Source organism: Sinohyriopsis cumingii, chromosome 12, assembly GCF_028554795.1.
Source record: "Sinohyriopsis cumingii isolate HCF-2022 chromosome 12, ASM2855479v2, whole genome shotgun sequence".
In the NCBI taxonomy this organism is placed as follows: domain Eukaryota; kingdom Metazoa; phylum Mollusca; class Bivalvia; order Unionida; family Unionidae; genus Sinohyriopsis; species Sinohyriopsis cumingii.
Genome location: NC_142972.1, coordinates 80,626,665 through 80,641,925, shown reverse-complemented (window position 1 = coordinate 80,641,925; position 15,261 = coordinate 80,626,665). Strand labels below are relative to the sequence as shown.

Genomic DNA, 15,261 nt, shown 5'->3' with positions numbered 1-15,261 from the left:
GTCAAACTGCAATGTTAATAAGGCTTACAGTATAAATGGACTGTCAAACTGCAATGTTAATAAGGCTTACAGTATAAATGGACTGTCAAAGTGAAGTGTTTATAAGGCTTACAATATAAATAAACTGTCAAATTGCAATGTTTATAAGGCTTGCAATATAAATGGACAGTTAAAGTGGAGTGTTTGTAAGGCTTACAATATAGATGGATAGTCTAACTGGAGTGTTTGTAAGGCTTACAATGTCAAAAGGAAATCTAAAAAGATAAATTACTTTTGAGAGGTTTCAGTGCGTATCACACGTATAAGTATGGCTGTAATTTCTTCAGAAAAAAATGAAGGCTTTATCCAGTAACCAGCTCAAGATATTTGTATGGTAGTATGGGGTGTTGCAACAAAGCTCTACATGCATCAAACCATCTATACATAAAGACGTTTGTGGGCCTCAGGTGGCCAAGATGTTCAAGTTCATGCCTTTAACGATCACGGCCATATTACCCCTGTCCGCATGGGTTCAAGATTTGGGCTCAGCCAATGTGGGTATGTGAGAAAGCTTGCCAGTAACTTCCCATGGGCCAGGATGGGGTTCTCAGTTTCTTGCTCCACCAGTTATACTGTTTGCCAAATTCAGCCTATCTTGTCCTAAAAAATATGGCATTAAGCCACAAAACAACAACAAGGAAGTATGGCCATGATATTTTGTTCTAATTTCACAGAACTTACTCTGGAAAATGAGAGGACTGGAAGAAGTCTTTTTAACTGACAAAAATCAAATATTCTTTTAAAGGTCCAACTACAAAAGTAGTGATTGGGGTATGGGGAATTAACGGTCTCCAGAACTGACAAATGAAGGTTTTAGTGAGGGTTAATTTAGAAGCTAAAAGGTGGAATGAAGCTGAATATAAAAGGGTAGACATGCTGATTTTTCTTTATGACAGTTATCCTTTCCTGGGTTCAAAACTTATAACCATACAGAGAAACCTTTAACATAGACCTTAACAAATGATGACAAGATTAACTGCAGAAACAGCACTGGAGAAATTTAAAAAATTCATAGCTTTCTTCTGTTGAATTTGAGTATGCACTCAGGAATATACATTTTCCAATTTTTAAAATTTATGTTTAAAAATTATGTTCTTTGTGATCATGTTTTTGTCACTACTTTTGATCATTGGCAATGCTTTGTCACATAGTTCCAATTTTACTGGGAGTCATTGTGCAACTAAGTATGGATGGAAGATAAGAAAATGGAGATGACACTGCTGTAGAGACATCAAAAAAGGCAATCTCTATCATGTTTAAGCTGTGCTGATCACTAGAAACTGCAACAAAAAAACTACAGGGATTTATATCCTCTGTACTGAGATTAAAATATCACTGGACCTCTTGGAAGTTATTACTTTGTTATTCTGTGTAATTTACATTGCAAAGTTTTCTCTGCAAGCAAATCAATGGAAACTGCAACATGAAATAGAAATGTGTGACTTTTTCAGTTGTCTGTATTACCTGTCTATGCTTTTTGGACCTCCAAATGCTGGTCCTAAACTCTCACATTTTAGACTTTGGTCAACAGTTTTATACTGATACAGTAAACTATGACTCAATGCAGCAAGTCAAGAAAAACATGGGGCATTATATATCCAGATTCAATCAAAGAAATCACATGCTAATGACGAAACTTGCTGATGACAAACATATGCAGATACTTACGAGGCTCATAATCATAGATTGCGATGGCTTTGATCCCAGTGCTTCCTCCTACTGGTTCTGGGGGATTCTCATAATCATCTGTTGTCTGCTATTAATGAGAACACTGTCCATATATCCATACAATTAAATTGTTATAAAGTCAGCTGTTGCCTATTAATGAGAACACTGTCCATATATCCATACAATTAAATTGTTATAAAGTCAGGTGTTGCCTATTAATGAGAACACTGTCCATATATCCATACAATTAAATTGTTATAAAGTCAGGTGTTGCCTATTAATGAGAACACTGTCCATATATCCATACAATTAAATTGTTATAAAGTCAGTTCCTGACTGTTAATGAGAACACTGCCTACATATCCATACAATTGAAGTTTCTGACCATATTAATAACTTCTTGTTTATATTTCAGTTATGAATAGAATGTAATTAGTTCTGTAAGTATTAAGACAACTGGGCATGGTAGCCATAGGTGATGAAATAATTAACCAGTGTTGTTGTTTCTTCTTTTTTTTTACAAACAAAATTTCCCCGAACTAAAATGCCCAAATGAAATGTGTATAAATTTCATCCGATAAATCAATGCAAATAATGTTTAAGCATAAGCTTCCTGTACGTTAATTACTGCAACCTAAAGATTTATCAAGATCTAGCCTAGTTCAAGATAAGACTATTTCTTCTTTTCAATTGCTGAGTGTTGAAACCATCTTTGATAATAAATAGTAACAAGATTCTAAAATTGGCCGCTGTGGTGGCATTACTGATTAAATATTGGTACTTTTGTCATTTAGGACAAACTAGACACCATTTGGTGAAAATTCCATGTCAATATGCTCATCCATTCAGGAGCATTTGCGACAAGATTTTGAATGTGTTCATTCAGACAGCCATATTGGATGTCCGTGGTTCACCATTTTCATGTAGGACCAACTAAATATCATCAGTCTTTCGACAAAAAAACTGTTTGTTGATATGACTATCAATTCTACATAAATAATTTAATAACAAAAATTTCAACATTATCACCATGTGACCACACAGGATGTCAGATCTGCATCAGTTTCATTCATGCCAAACTAGACACATCAGGAAGTGAAAATCCCATTTCAATATGACTTTCCATATAAGAGGAGGTTTTCAAAATGGCTGCCATGGCCATATTAGAGATCAGATCTGCATCATTTTAGATATAACATTGATCTGGTGAAAGGCTTTCCCCTTTAGGAGTATCAATAGCATGATCTTCAAGATGGCTGCCCATCATGGTGGCTGTTATGGATGAAAGATCAGCACCATTTTCATTTATTACCAACTAGACATCATAAAACCCAATGTTGATATGACCTTCTAGGAGAAGTACTGGCAAGATTTTTAGATGACTGCTGTGGTGGCCATATTGGATATCAGATTGGCACATTTATTTAAGATCAATTAGATACCAAAGTCTTTTTGTGAACTGCTCGTATCTGATTTTCAGTTCAGAATAAGCAGCAATAACAAGATATTCAAAATGGCCACTGAATTTGTGGAGGAAGTACAAGAGACAGACACAGAGACCACCTAGGAGACAGACATTAATATTAAAATCTGCCAGTAATCCATCTCCTGAGCTGTCTTATATTGAAGTGCCAATTGCAGCTGTGCCAACTCCTATATCATATCTGGCTCCGATAAAATAAAAGCAAACAGATAAACAGTTAAGCAAAAACTGTACCTTTACAGTTTTTGTATCCAGGTTCTTCAGAACCATTCTTTGGTGTTTTACTGATCATGGTGCTCTTTTTTTAACTCAATGTAATATCACCATGAGTCCAATTGATATGGCTAGGGGTATGGCATAACGCATTGCCAAATTTTACAATATTGTACATGAGTATTTTGCTTTTAATATCCAGTTAAACCTATACATAGTTTAAGGCTAGGGACCTTGACAGTTTCACCTGTGATCACTCAAGAGCAAGTCTCATTCCTCCGGGTCTGTAGTGTAAATGTGTCTGATGTGAGGTCCTTCAACCAATATAAGGTTAGAAGGTGTGGATTTTGAATGTTTCCATGTCCACAACTTAAGAGACATGATCCACAGTCTGTATTATTCATACCGGTATGTCTAGTTCTCTATCTTGTCTTTCAGACCAATATATGCTTATTGACTTGAAATGTCAACAGATTCCAAGTTGTGACACATACCAACAGGGACCATTCCCTGGGCAAGATCAAAGAGTCTAAGAGTAACCCAAAAGCCCAATGCACATATCATAGCCTTGGCCTTGAGATGACACAAACCAACCTTTGGATTTCAACCTGCAATACTTAAACTATAACTACGGTGTACTTTTAAAGACTATCCTCAATCATATTCCAAAGTTTTCAGTCTTTGACTTTAATTGTATAGGAGATGCACAACGTTACTAATGGATGGAGAGAATATCAAAACATGCATGGGAATAAAAGTCACGGTTATTTTGTTTAGCTTAGATATTATGATATTATGAATGTCAATGACAATTATAAAATGGTTTCAGAAAGAGCCAAAATGTTTAGACAATTTCGGATTGACAAAGTAGACTTTTGTAAAACAGTTTTCTATGAAATAAGAAACACAAAACAAATTTTATCACTATAACAAATGAAGAATTGTCATTTAAAGCTTATGGAAATTGCATTTGAATTTTCTACAAGAAATGAATTTGTTATAGATTAATATCTACAATAGTCTTAGCCAATTTACAATTGTGAAAAAGGGAAATTAGTATTTATGATCATGACTCTTTCTAATAGCTAAGAATAGGCTTAAAACAGATGTGGTAAAACTATGAATCGTGTTAGAAGCCAAGACCATAGATTTAAAATGACACTTCAAAAATTTAGTAAAACTCAAGGGGTATATTGGCACCTGTATCTGAAATACAGAATCGGTCTTATTCACTACTGCAGCTTTATACACTGTAAAAATATCATAAGATATATTGGTATTATGCTTGATATTTTAAAATGAAAATAGTCCATTCCAATTCATCTCAAAGATATTTTGTTCAATTCAGTATGGACTATCCAGAATATATCATCTATTTTAAATTTCCTTTACTAAAACATCTGAGACAGGTCTTGTTTTGGTTGCAAAAATAAATCACATTTTATGCACATTCAAGCAACGTACAGTATAATAAATTAAAAAAATATGTAACTGTTTGTAGACATATGTCTTCTAAAATCCACAAATGTGCATCTTAGCTTGTTAAATGACTTCAGACATTTTGTCTCAAAACCACAATATATACTTCTCTAAAAGAAATCAAGAAAAATACTGTCATTTACATTGATTGCTTAGGAATGTGAAATATTCAGGCGTTTGCAGAATACGGAAAAGGATTTTATAAATACATATATGACCCTAATCATTTCTGTAAATATTGTTTTGTTGTCGGAACTTGCGAAAAAACTAGAGAATACTCATTTCAAATGTATGTACCAGCAAAAATGCCAACATTAAAATTCAATTCCTAATCATTCAACTCTATAAGAGAAATATTCATCATCAGAGTTCCTAAAAGCCGTAACTATTTATTCTAAACTCTGACTTTTATGCTATCACCTTGTGCAGTTTTATGCAATATATATACCGTCCCATTTTAATACCATTTCATACTTTTTCATTAACATAGAACATTTACATCTCCCGTTGATCGGGAAGATTTATTTTGCACCGTTACCATCTTACCGTTTTTAATTTCAACCATTTGTTCTTTTATATCGCTGGTCGATATAGGACCTTTTATAAGTTTTAAAAGATTGTATAAATAACACTTTGTTTGGCGCTAAATAGCCTAACAGTGCTGATGCGCCGTTAAAAAACCAATAAATCAATCAATAAATCAATCATTCATCATCAGTACATGACTGGCAAGTTTCAAACTTAACTGCTTCTCTCCCATCTTTTCCTACTCTGTAATACCTTTATCAAGAAAAGTGAAAAATAGTGATAGAAAAGTATTCATAAATCCCATCCCAAATGTGCCTTTCTCGCTGTAAATGAGATACACGTCATTAAATTAAAAGAATTATCAGAAAGTTTTGATCATGTATCAGCATATTTGGAAAATAATAGATACTTTACCTGTTTCATACTTATTCATGAACAATTACGTGCCCTGAATCACAAGAACATATGTATGTATCTCGTACATAAAGACTGACAATCATCAACATTAGGATTCATGGTCTTTGCTTTCCTCTCTTGTTATCGTGCTTTATAGTTGACATAGCTATTACTTATATTTTTCCATCTCTGTTAATATTACCGTATCTGAAGATTCCTTTACAATATCACTCCCATGTTCAACTTCATAATCGTTGTTTAGATGCATGACATCACTCAATCTTCCTTGCCCCTTGAAGAAAGAAGGAATTTAAGATAGTGTTGAACATTCACAGTCTGATATCAGATTCACCACCTAATGAGGGGCATACCTCTCTTCGATTAAGTCATATATTATCTCACAAATATGTGGATACACATTGTATGAATAATTAACTATAATGTGTGCTATTGTGCTTTCGTCTACAGAATAAAATAAAATTTGAAATGTTAAAATAAAATTTTGTCGGGCCATTCAGTTACTTTGGAAGCATCTGCATATATATGTTTCGAATTGTTGGTATCAACTTCTTGATCCCACCTTATATAGGGCTACAACTAGGATGTGTTTTCTTTATTCACATTTAATTAGGAAACAACACAATGCTGTCAAATCATGTAGACAAAGCTTGACACAAAGGTTTCTCTCAATTCAAGACGCATTTCTATCGCAGATGATATTTGCCTGAAACTAGCGAATGGCAGATATATTTGATCGAGTGTGTGAAAATACATACGTTTTTCGCCCACGACATGAGCTACATCCATTATTCATTCGGAGAAAGCAAATTTTATTTGAATTTCATTCTCAAATGTATTGGCTAGCAACATGTATAACAGACTGTCGTAGCAAAGTAAGCTATTTAAACTGTGGAAATTAAATTTGACACCTTCTTTTCTCGTGTCCGCTTTTTCTTCTGGAGAGAAAATATAAAACAAGACAAAACAAACAAAAACATTTTAATAACCAGCATAATCTACTAAACTCATAGCACTGAACTTAGCCTGAATAAAACCTTTCAGATTTACTTTAATCAGTGGTCACACCCTAACGTGTGTTAATACGTATCAATGGACGGTTGTATGTAATGACTGAATTAAGAACATGCACACTGACGTCACAGTGATCACTGTGTCAAGTCAAACCTGAATGGGCTCGACAAACGATATATATGAATACTGCTCCCTTCCATTTAAATGAAGTTTTTTCTCAAAGCAAGAAAGATTCCAGTGCATAATTAAGTATACAAACGATCAACAAAATAAAGAATGAATATTTCAAGCAGATAGAAAAATTATATTTCTGAAATCAATTACTTGTGTTGCTACATAATCAATATTTATCATGATGAGGTGCATGGTAAGAAAACAAGCAGGCAAAAAGGTTCAGGACAAGAAAATCTTTCTTCATCAGAAACTTTCATAACATGCTAGAGATGAAGCAAATAATGTTCCATTACGGTAAATATATTTTTTATAGAATTTATTCAGTTGAAACATTCTTATCACATGGGAAGCATCAGGCAATTTTCAACTATCTGTTGAAGAAAAAAAAACATTTAACCAATTTATAAATGACATGAGGAAATAACGCCATTTCATTTTCCAAAATCTAAACGAATTTTATATAACAATGTTGAACAATACACCAATATGAATACGATTTATCTGATCATTTTCATATTGGGATGGTAATTTATCCAGCAAACAAACTAGAAACTGGTAAGGTGGGAGTACATTCACTGACCAAAAGCTTAGGCACGGTGTCGGTTATGGGTGCTCCATTATGATTACGATTACACTCTGTCTGGAAACCATGATTACAATTACGATTGCTTTTTATTTGCTTCTTAAGCTTTTTGGTTCTAAGCAGATATCATACATTGTATAACTCTAAAACAAGCTATTTTAACTATATGAAAATGTTTATAGACAATTATTTACATACAAATTATCCAAACTTAATTGTAATAGTCAACATTCATGGCCTTTTGTGTATGAACAAGTTTATTATTCTTACAATTATTTAGAACTAGTGATTTTTCTTGCATGCAATTACACTGTCAGTAAAGGACGATTACGATTACATTTATAGAGCTTCTGAAATTAATGATTAAGATTGGGATTATAGATCATATTGTAATCGATTCCAATTGCAATTGGCCCCAGGCCTGCCTCTGATCATTAAGAACGGGCGAACAATCAAGAAGAGACGTGGCCAGAGTCATAACATTGCTCAAAGTAATAATCTTGACTATGATCGTCGTAAATTTTTAAAAGATGAATAACAAATTAAATATGTTAATACAGGGTTATCAACAATATCCAGCATATGCTAGGAAAACCATCTATAAGAAATAGAAAGCTTCTTCGCGGTTCATAAATGAAAGCAAATGTTGCATTTTCATATATTCTTCATGAACATTTTATGAGATATAAATGTTGTATGTACACACTATATGAAAGCATGCATGGGGCTGTTAAACCGTTATTAGAATTCATGACATTACAATATTCGGTTAAGTAATGATAATGAAATAGCGGATCTCAAATGGGTAATGATTTAATATTGAATTTATGAAACTTGTTTGACACGATGCACAGCACCTTTTTGAGTTTGGCATACACAACACAGTGCCAGTGTTTACCTTGAAATTCTACATCACAACTAAACATTATATTGTTGCAATATTTTTGTGAAAAGAAGATTACAGAATGCAGAAACAAATAGATTTACTGTAATGTATGTGTGACCGGATATTTGCAGTATTTGATTTGGAACATTAAACTGTACAGAAGACGTAAACAAATATCTTTTTGAATCGGACTTGCATCGCATATGTACCTCGTAAATGTGCTGTGGTTGTATAAAGTTCTGTCTGTTGCGGAGACCAGTTTATGTCTAAATTTTTCTGCGAACAAAGGTGAGTTCATTTACTTCTGTAACTTCATATTTAAACCACGCTTGTATATAGGGTGGATTCCGTGCTACATATATACCGCCCCTCCACCACCACCACCACTATCAACTGATCAATACACATAGTTTTATTTTGTTGTTATTGTTCGTGTCTTGGAGGTTTTAGCCATTTTTCATATTATGATATGTTAAAATTTACATAACAAACCCCTGTAGAGGTAAATTGGCCATATTGAAACAGATGAGACCATTTTCCCCCAATTCCCTTTCACGAGTCGAATGAAAAAATTGCCGCCAAAAATGTTCATTCAAAAACTAAAATTTCCAGAAGGCAGGGTTAAAAATGTTTTCCCTCGATCGCAGCCAATCAGTAAAGAGGATATGGCACACTAATTTCATGGCCTTATTTTGATCAGAATCACAGTGATATTTTAACGTGTAGTAATGTCAAAAATACGAAACAGCACATACTATAGGAAAGCTGTACTGATTATGTGATAATTCAATTAAATCAAACTGATTGCCCTATTTCACTTGAGGAAAACTTTACCGGATACTTGCAAATTAACAGTTTTACTTCCACCTAAAAAAAAAAATATTTATTAAAGGAATCAAAAACGTATTAAAAAATAAAACCTATGACAAAAATGTGCATGCTTTTATAATAAAACTTCCAAGGAAGTGTTGAAATTGAAATAATTATCTCGCATTAATAGCAATTATTTGAAATTAGGAGGTGGTCTAAAAATTTAATTCAGCACTGCCTGCTTCAACGAGGAAACTATCAATTTGTCACGCAGTTACTATTAAACTAGCAAATATGTCCATGAAATATCAAGATTCATAAATTGGAAATGTCATGTATTTTAATCTTGACCAATACAATGTGCTTACACAGAATGAAAATAATTTAATTAAACCATCACATAACAGTAAGATTCATTACTTGGCTTTGAGTATTTTGTTTAAATCAAATTTCCAAATCTTGTTATTAACTGACCTAATAAGCATTTCTTATATATTTTCATCAGTATAATGTACAATTCGTATTCTTTGGGAGGAATACATCTTTTGAACACATGTTAATAATTTCCAGAGGCATTACCTTGAGCTCCTTTTTATGCAAGTATGTCTTTAAAAGGTCACGTTGAGACCTTTCATCTTTGCATTCTGCAAAACTGCCAATCTGATCTATAATTAGCATGGAAACGTCCTCAAATGGCATGTTCTCTACTTCTGAAGACAAAGGTGGGGGCTGGAGATAAATAAAACTAATATTATAAAAATGATATTAAGCATTAAATGAACCTAGTCTAAGATGTACACTTCACAGAATATAAAGTCTGAATGAACGACAGTTCCAGCAATTTTTTTATCTTAGAGCCATGAGCAAGCAGAATGCCAGCAAATGAACTGTGTTCAAGGACAACGGACATTGGCTCAATAAATTCTTTGTATTATTCTTCGGTGCAGAATCTGTTTGTGTTTGTGGAAGTTGATTGTTTACAACTCTAACTTATTATGTCAATGGTACATTAAATGACATATACCGAATTACAGAAGACTGGATGAGCCATTTTATTATATTTTTAAGTCTAATCATGATTATTTATTGAGTTTTAGCCCAATATTTCCAAATATACCTCCACTCTTGTACACTCACATACAGATGAACATACAGCTATATATTTCGCATCGGTCGTTCCGGATAACTGAGCAGAAATGGAATAACCTGGACATGACCAATAATGGAACCACTCTGTCCATGTTTGCATCCTAATAGATGGGCGTTGTTTCTCCATTTTACATTTCCTTTATTTATAGTTTGCAAGCATTTGCTTTTTAAGGATTTAGTAAGTAGCCACTTTAAATTCAGAAACCAATATCACATCTGGAGTCCCCCAGAGGGTCCGGGGTTGTAGAATTGTGTCTTCACTACGTGTCATAAGGGGCGACTAGGTAGAGGCAATCTATTTGCCATGGGTTGATTCCCGTGATGGGGGAGGAAATTATCATTGTAGTTGATCAGAGGCTCTCCGATGCAATACACTGCTTTGGTTCTACTTCTTCTAGACGGGTGGTCGGGATGGGCCCGGTCTCAACAAATCGGTTGGTCACGCCGAGCCCTATGAAGTTTTTATTTACTCGCTCACTTACTTCACCTTTCTCCCTGCATCTCTCTTGACACCACCGTTGCCTCTACATGCTATCCCTTCAGATTTCAGTTTCCCAACTCTTAGAAGACTTCCTTGGAGGCGGTGGCTTATGGAGTTAATCAGGAGGTAATTTTAACAACTGAGTATAGCATCTGTGTATCCCTGGCACTTGAAAATGTCCAATTGTTGGGTTTCATGGTGGACGGGGAGCACTGGTGCTGAATTTTAAACAAACCAACATGGATAATTCAAAAAAAAGATAACACAAACGCAGGAAAACTGAATCTGACTCGGACGAAGGAAAATGTAGCGTGGAGTCATTTCCACGTTTAATGGTTATACAATCAAAAGATCCTTCAAGACTGCTTGTGTCACTGTCTCCACTTGTAATTGAAAAGACCAATAAGGGATTGATCGTCACACCAAAAAGTGTAAAATAGTTCAAATCGGGGGCCGTCAGGTTGAGTGTGAGTGACGAGGACAAACAGAAAATGATCAAAATATTAAAACTTTCTTTCATAATCCCATAACCTAATTCGCTCACACAATACTCAATACATCCAAAGGCGTGATTCGCTATCGTACTTGGCTAAAGTCAGCGACACAGATATCATCGAAGGAAGGAAAATGAAGGTGGCACTGCCGTCCATAGAATACATGTTAAACGTAACAACATTCTGCAGGACACAAACTCCATTGTATTCACCTTTAACAAGCCAACAGTACCCAGAGTGGTCAAGGTTGGCTTCTAGCAAGTTATGGTTGAGATATACATACCACACTCACTTCGATATTATAAGTGTCAGAAATACTGCCATCATGAAGACCGAGGCTCAAACGTCAAATATGTGACTGATGCAGAGATTTTCTCATCAGTAATCTGAGTGTAGAGCAACTATGCACTGCCTTAACAGTGGAAAGGAGCACCACAACAAAACACAGGGATTGTGATACCTGGAAAAAGGAGAACGAAATACAGAGGGCAAAGTACAGTTCTAACATTCCCTATCCAGAGGCCAGAAAGCTTGTACAGGCTAAAACAACCATTCGTGGCCCAGGCGTCCCTACTGTAGTGAAAAACAATCCCAAAACAATGAAGCACGTTCACACTCAAACAGATCTACCCCATTCACCATCAACGGGGATACCGTTTTAAACAACAATGACCCTATTCAGTAGTTTACTTCTGTCTTAATCAAGATTGCAGAGGAATCCATTCCCAAGTCCTCACCGAACTGTAAAAGAACCCCAAAACCGTGCCTCACCAAATAGGTAAAGAAGCCATTAGACAAAGCCAACAAGCACTGAAAAACTTCAACTCCCGAAAATTTAACTAAGTACCTTATTGTTCTGGATGTAACAGAATTGTAACTGAGTGGACTTTGGATTAAATGAATAATGCACAATGTGATGGAAGATGGAAATTTATAAAATGAATGAATATATATATATATATATATATATATATATATATATATATATATATATATATATATATATATATATATATATATATATATATATATATATATATATATATAATACGTTTCTCATGTTCTCTACATACAATTAATCCAATCACTCTACACATTCACAACTTGAAATACGAAAACATGATTCATGTAATCTTACGTAACGAAACTGAGATTCAAATAATCTCAAAGAATTCAAATATGTTTCAAATAATATTATGCACTGTAACTGAGATTCACATAAACTCCTATATTATGCAATGTGAGATTCACATAATCTCCTATATTATGCAATGTAGTGAAATTCACATAATCTCATATATTGCAAATAAGATTCAAAATAATCTCATACAATTGAAAATGTATTCTATTGAAACATCAGTTGGAACAAATATATGCCTCTTGACACTTATACAGTCGTATGATTCATAAACTGATGAACCACACAGCTTCACAGAATCTTTGGGTTGGCCAACACTTTTATCGGCCATTCATACTCGCTTTTCATACAGTATGCTCTCAAATTACGATCAAACTCTCTGAACCCTGTTTTCTCTGTTGTTTTTCAACAGAAATACAAAATGAAAATAAACCAAACGACATACCCTCCTTGGATTAGAATATCATCCAGCCTTGACAGTATAAAAATTGATCTTTCTTAACTTCAGAAAATATCCTTCTCCTAAACACCTCCCTGGCTACTTAAACAACCATTCTACACGATGGAAAAATCAAAGACAAACCCTTCCATCATCCACAACTCTTATCGTGAACTCCTCACCAAATTCGAAAACTACACAAACATATATACTGATGGATCAAAGGATGAGGAAACGATAATTTACGTCAGAAGTGGCAGCCATCATGTAATGATGCAGTGAATAACAAGCTTCATGCAATCAAGCTATCAAGCCAACCCTATGAGAATGGACTCCATCCTACAGAACCATCAGTAGGGAGGAGGTAGTCATTGCAAGAATTAGAATTGGTCGTATTTATATAACCCACTCCCACATATTAAAAGGCGAAGACCAACCAGAGTGTGTTTCTTGCAATGAACCATTCACTGTTATGATAGACTGTTTTGATCTGCAACTTCCGTGCAATCATTACTACAATGTGCATGACATAAAGGAACTTTTTGATACATTAAACGTCTCTTGTGTTATAAAGTCCTTAAACTTTGTCTGACATCTGAATTGCCCTACTTGTCCTCACACTTTTGTCAGCCCTACCCGTTACCAACAACATCTGAAAATGCAAGGTTCACAGCGCAACCCCTAAGAGTGTGCCATGCTTGTGGTAAAGGCATATGTATTAACAAAACCAAGGTTCAAGTATCTCGTGGAAAGAAACGCTGTCACATTTCTCGCCAAATCGTGGAATACTAACGCTACATTCAAAACTACCATTCCAAACAAGAGGAAGAATATGACCAGAAGAATAAAGGCAATTTCATCTTTTTCGATTTCGAATGCATGCAAGAGACTGGCATTCACATTCATAATTTCTAAGTGGCTCATCAAGCGTGCGAGAAGTGAATCCAAGGACCTATATTTAGTCATTGTCCTCACCGCAGCAAGATTCCTGGAGGACGTGAAAAAATATTTCGGGGACCTAGCACGCTGAATGGATCTTTGACCCTATCGATAAGACATGGAGCCAAGAAGACATCGAACATTATGGAATTTGTCATCGCTATGCCACGGTGATGCCTCACAGTTTGTCGATATATCATGGACAATTTCTTCTGAGATACTATACGGAACAAAGCACAGAACGTACTAAAGTGACTTTGAACGGTGCAAAAATCTTTTCTATGCATGTGGGACAAGTGCAGTTTGAAGATTCGATGAGTTACTTGGCCATGCCATTGAGTCGAATGCCTAAAGTGTTTGGAATTAACAGAAGTGGCCAAAGGCATTTTCGCAGACTACATGGATGCCTTTTTGAAAATGAAACATGAAGTCAGCAGCTATCCTTCCTGGTGCCAAACTCCCAAAGACGAAAATAATTTCAAAGAGAAATACTTTGTAAAGGACAGCATCACTTTAAACCATGTAGAGAGAAATGAAGGTAAGCGATCGTTTGCAAAGTGATTTTGAATTGCATGTGAGGAAAAATGGCACAACGAACGTGTTTACCCAGGACAGATTATTTGTCCAATCCTCCCTTCTACTTCCAGATGATTCTCGACAAAGCTAAAGCCATGAAACACGTGGGTGTATTTCGTGCAGACTTGATCTGCGTCGATTAAAAAAGAAGAACTAAACTTTGTAGAAGCCGACGAATTTGGAAATGTCATCATTGCGGCCAACGTGAGAGCCCATGCTTCCTAAAGATTGTAGAAACGTTACACCAATTAGGAGATAGTGTGTTGTATTTTGAAACGGGCAGTTTCATCTACATCAATCGACGTCACCCTGTCATTGAAGGAGGTTGTTTAGGATCCTGGAAGAACGAGCACCACAACGACAAGATTCTACGTTTTGCTAGTGGCGGTCCAAAAATTACGGCTACGACTACCGGGACCAACGAGGAGAAGTGCACACGGCGTGTAAAGTGAAAGAATTGACTGTCAATTATTTCACTAGTCAAGTGGTTCACACCGAGTGTAAAGTGAAAGAATTGATTGTCAATTATCACACCAGTCAAGTGGTGAACTTTGGGGTATGGAAAGAAGCATTGCAGTCTGGAGAGGATCAAGATTTTATAGTGACCACCTACCATCCTCACAGGGCCCCGAGTGGCCTAGTAGTCTAAACGCTCTCCATTACGGATCACTGCCTTCTCACCTCTGTCTGCGTGGGATCGAGTCTCGGATTCGGCTAATGTGGGTATGTGAGAAAGCTTGCCAGTAGCTTCTCG

General features: G+C 35.3%; 1 protein-coding gene across 3 annotated transcripts in view; it reads right to left on the bottom strand.

Annotated features, from left to right (window-relative positions):
- The window catches only part of LOC149786822 (uncharacterized), a 54,675-nt gene that overhangs the window by 11,002 nt on the left and 28,412 nt on the right, over positions 1-15,261 (bottom strand). For 2 of the 3 annotated variants that reach the window (XM_089977345.1, XM_089977344.1), the window contains 3 exons: positions 9,871-10,020; positions 6,009-6,098; positions 1,708-1,795 (listed from right to left, as the gene is read on the bottom strand). In XM_089977345.1, coding sequence (XP_089833471.1) covers positions 1,708-1,795; positions 6,009-6,098; positions 9,871-10,020 — 328 coding nt within the window. The remainder of the gene's footprint in view (positions 1-1,707; positions 1,796-6,008; positions 6,099-9,870; positions 10,021-15,261) is intronic. The other variant, XM_089977346.1, reaches the window with a different exon arrangement.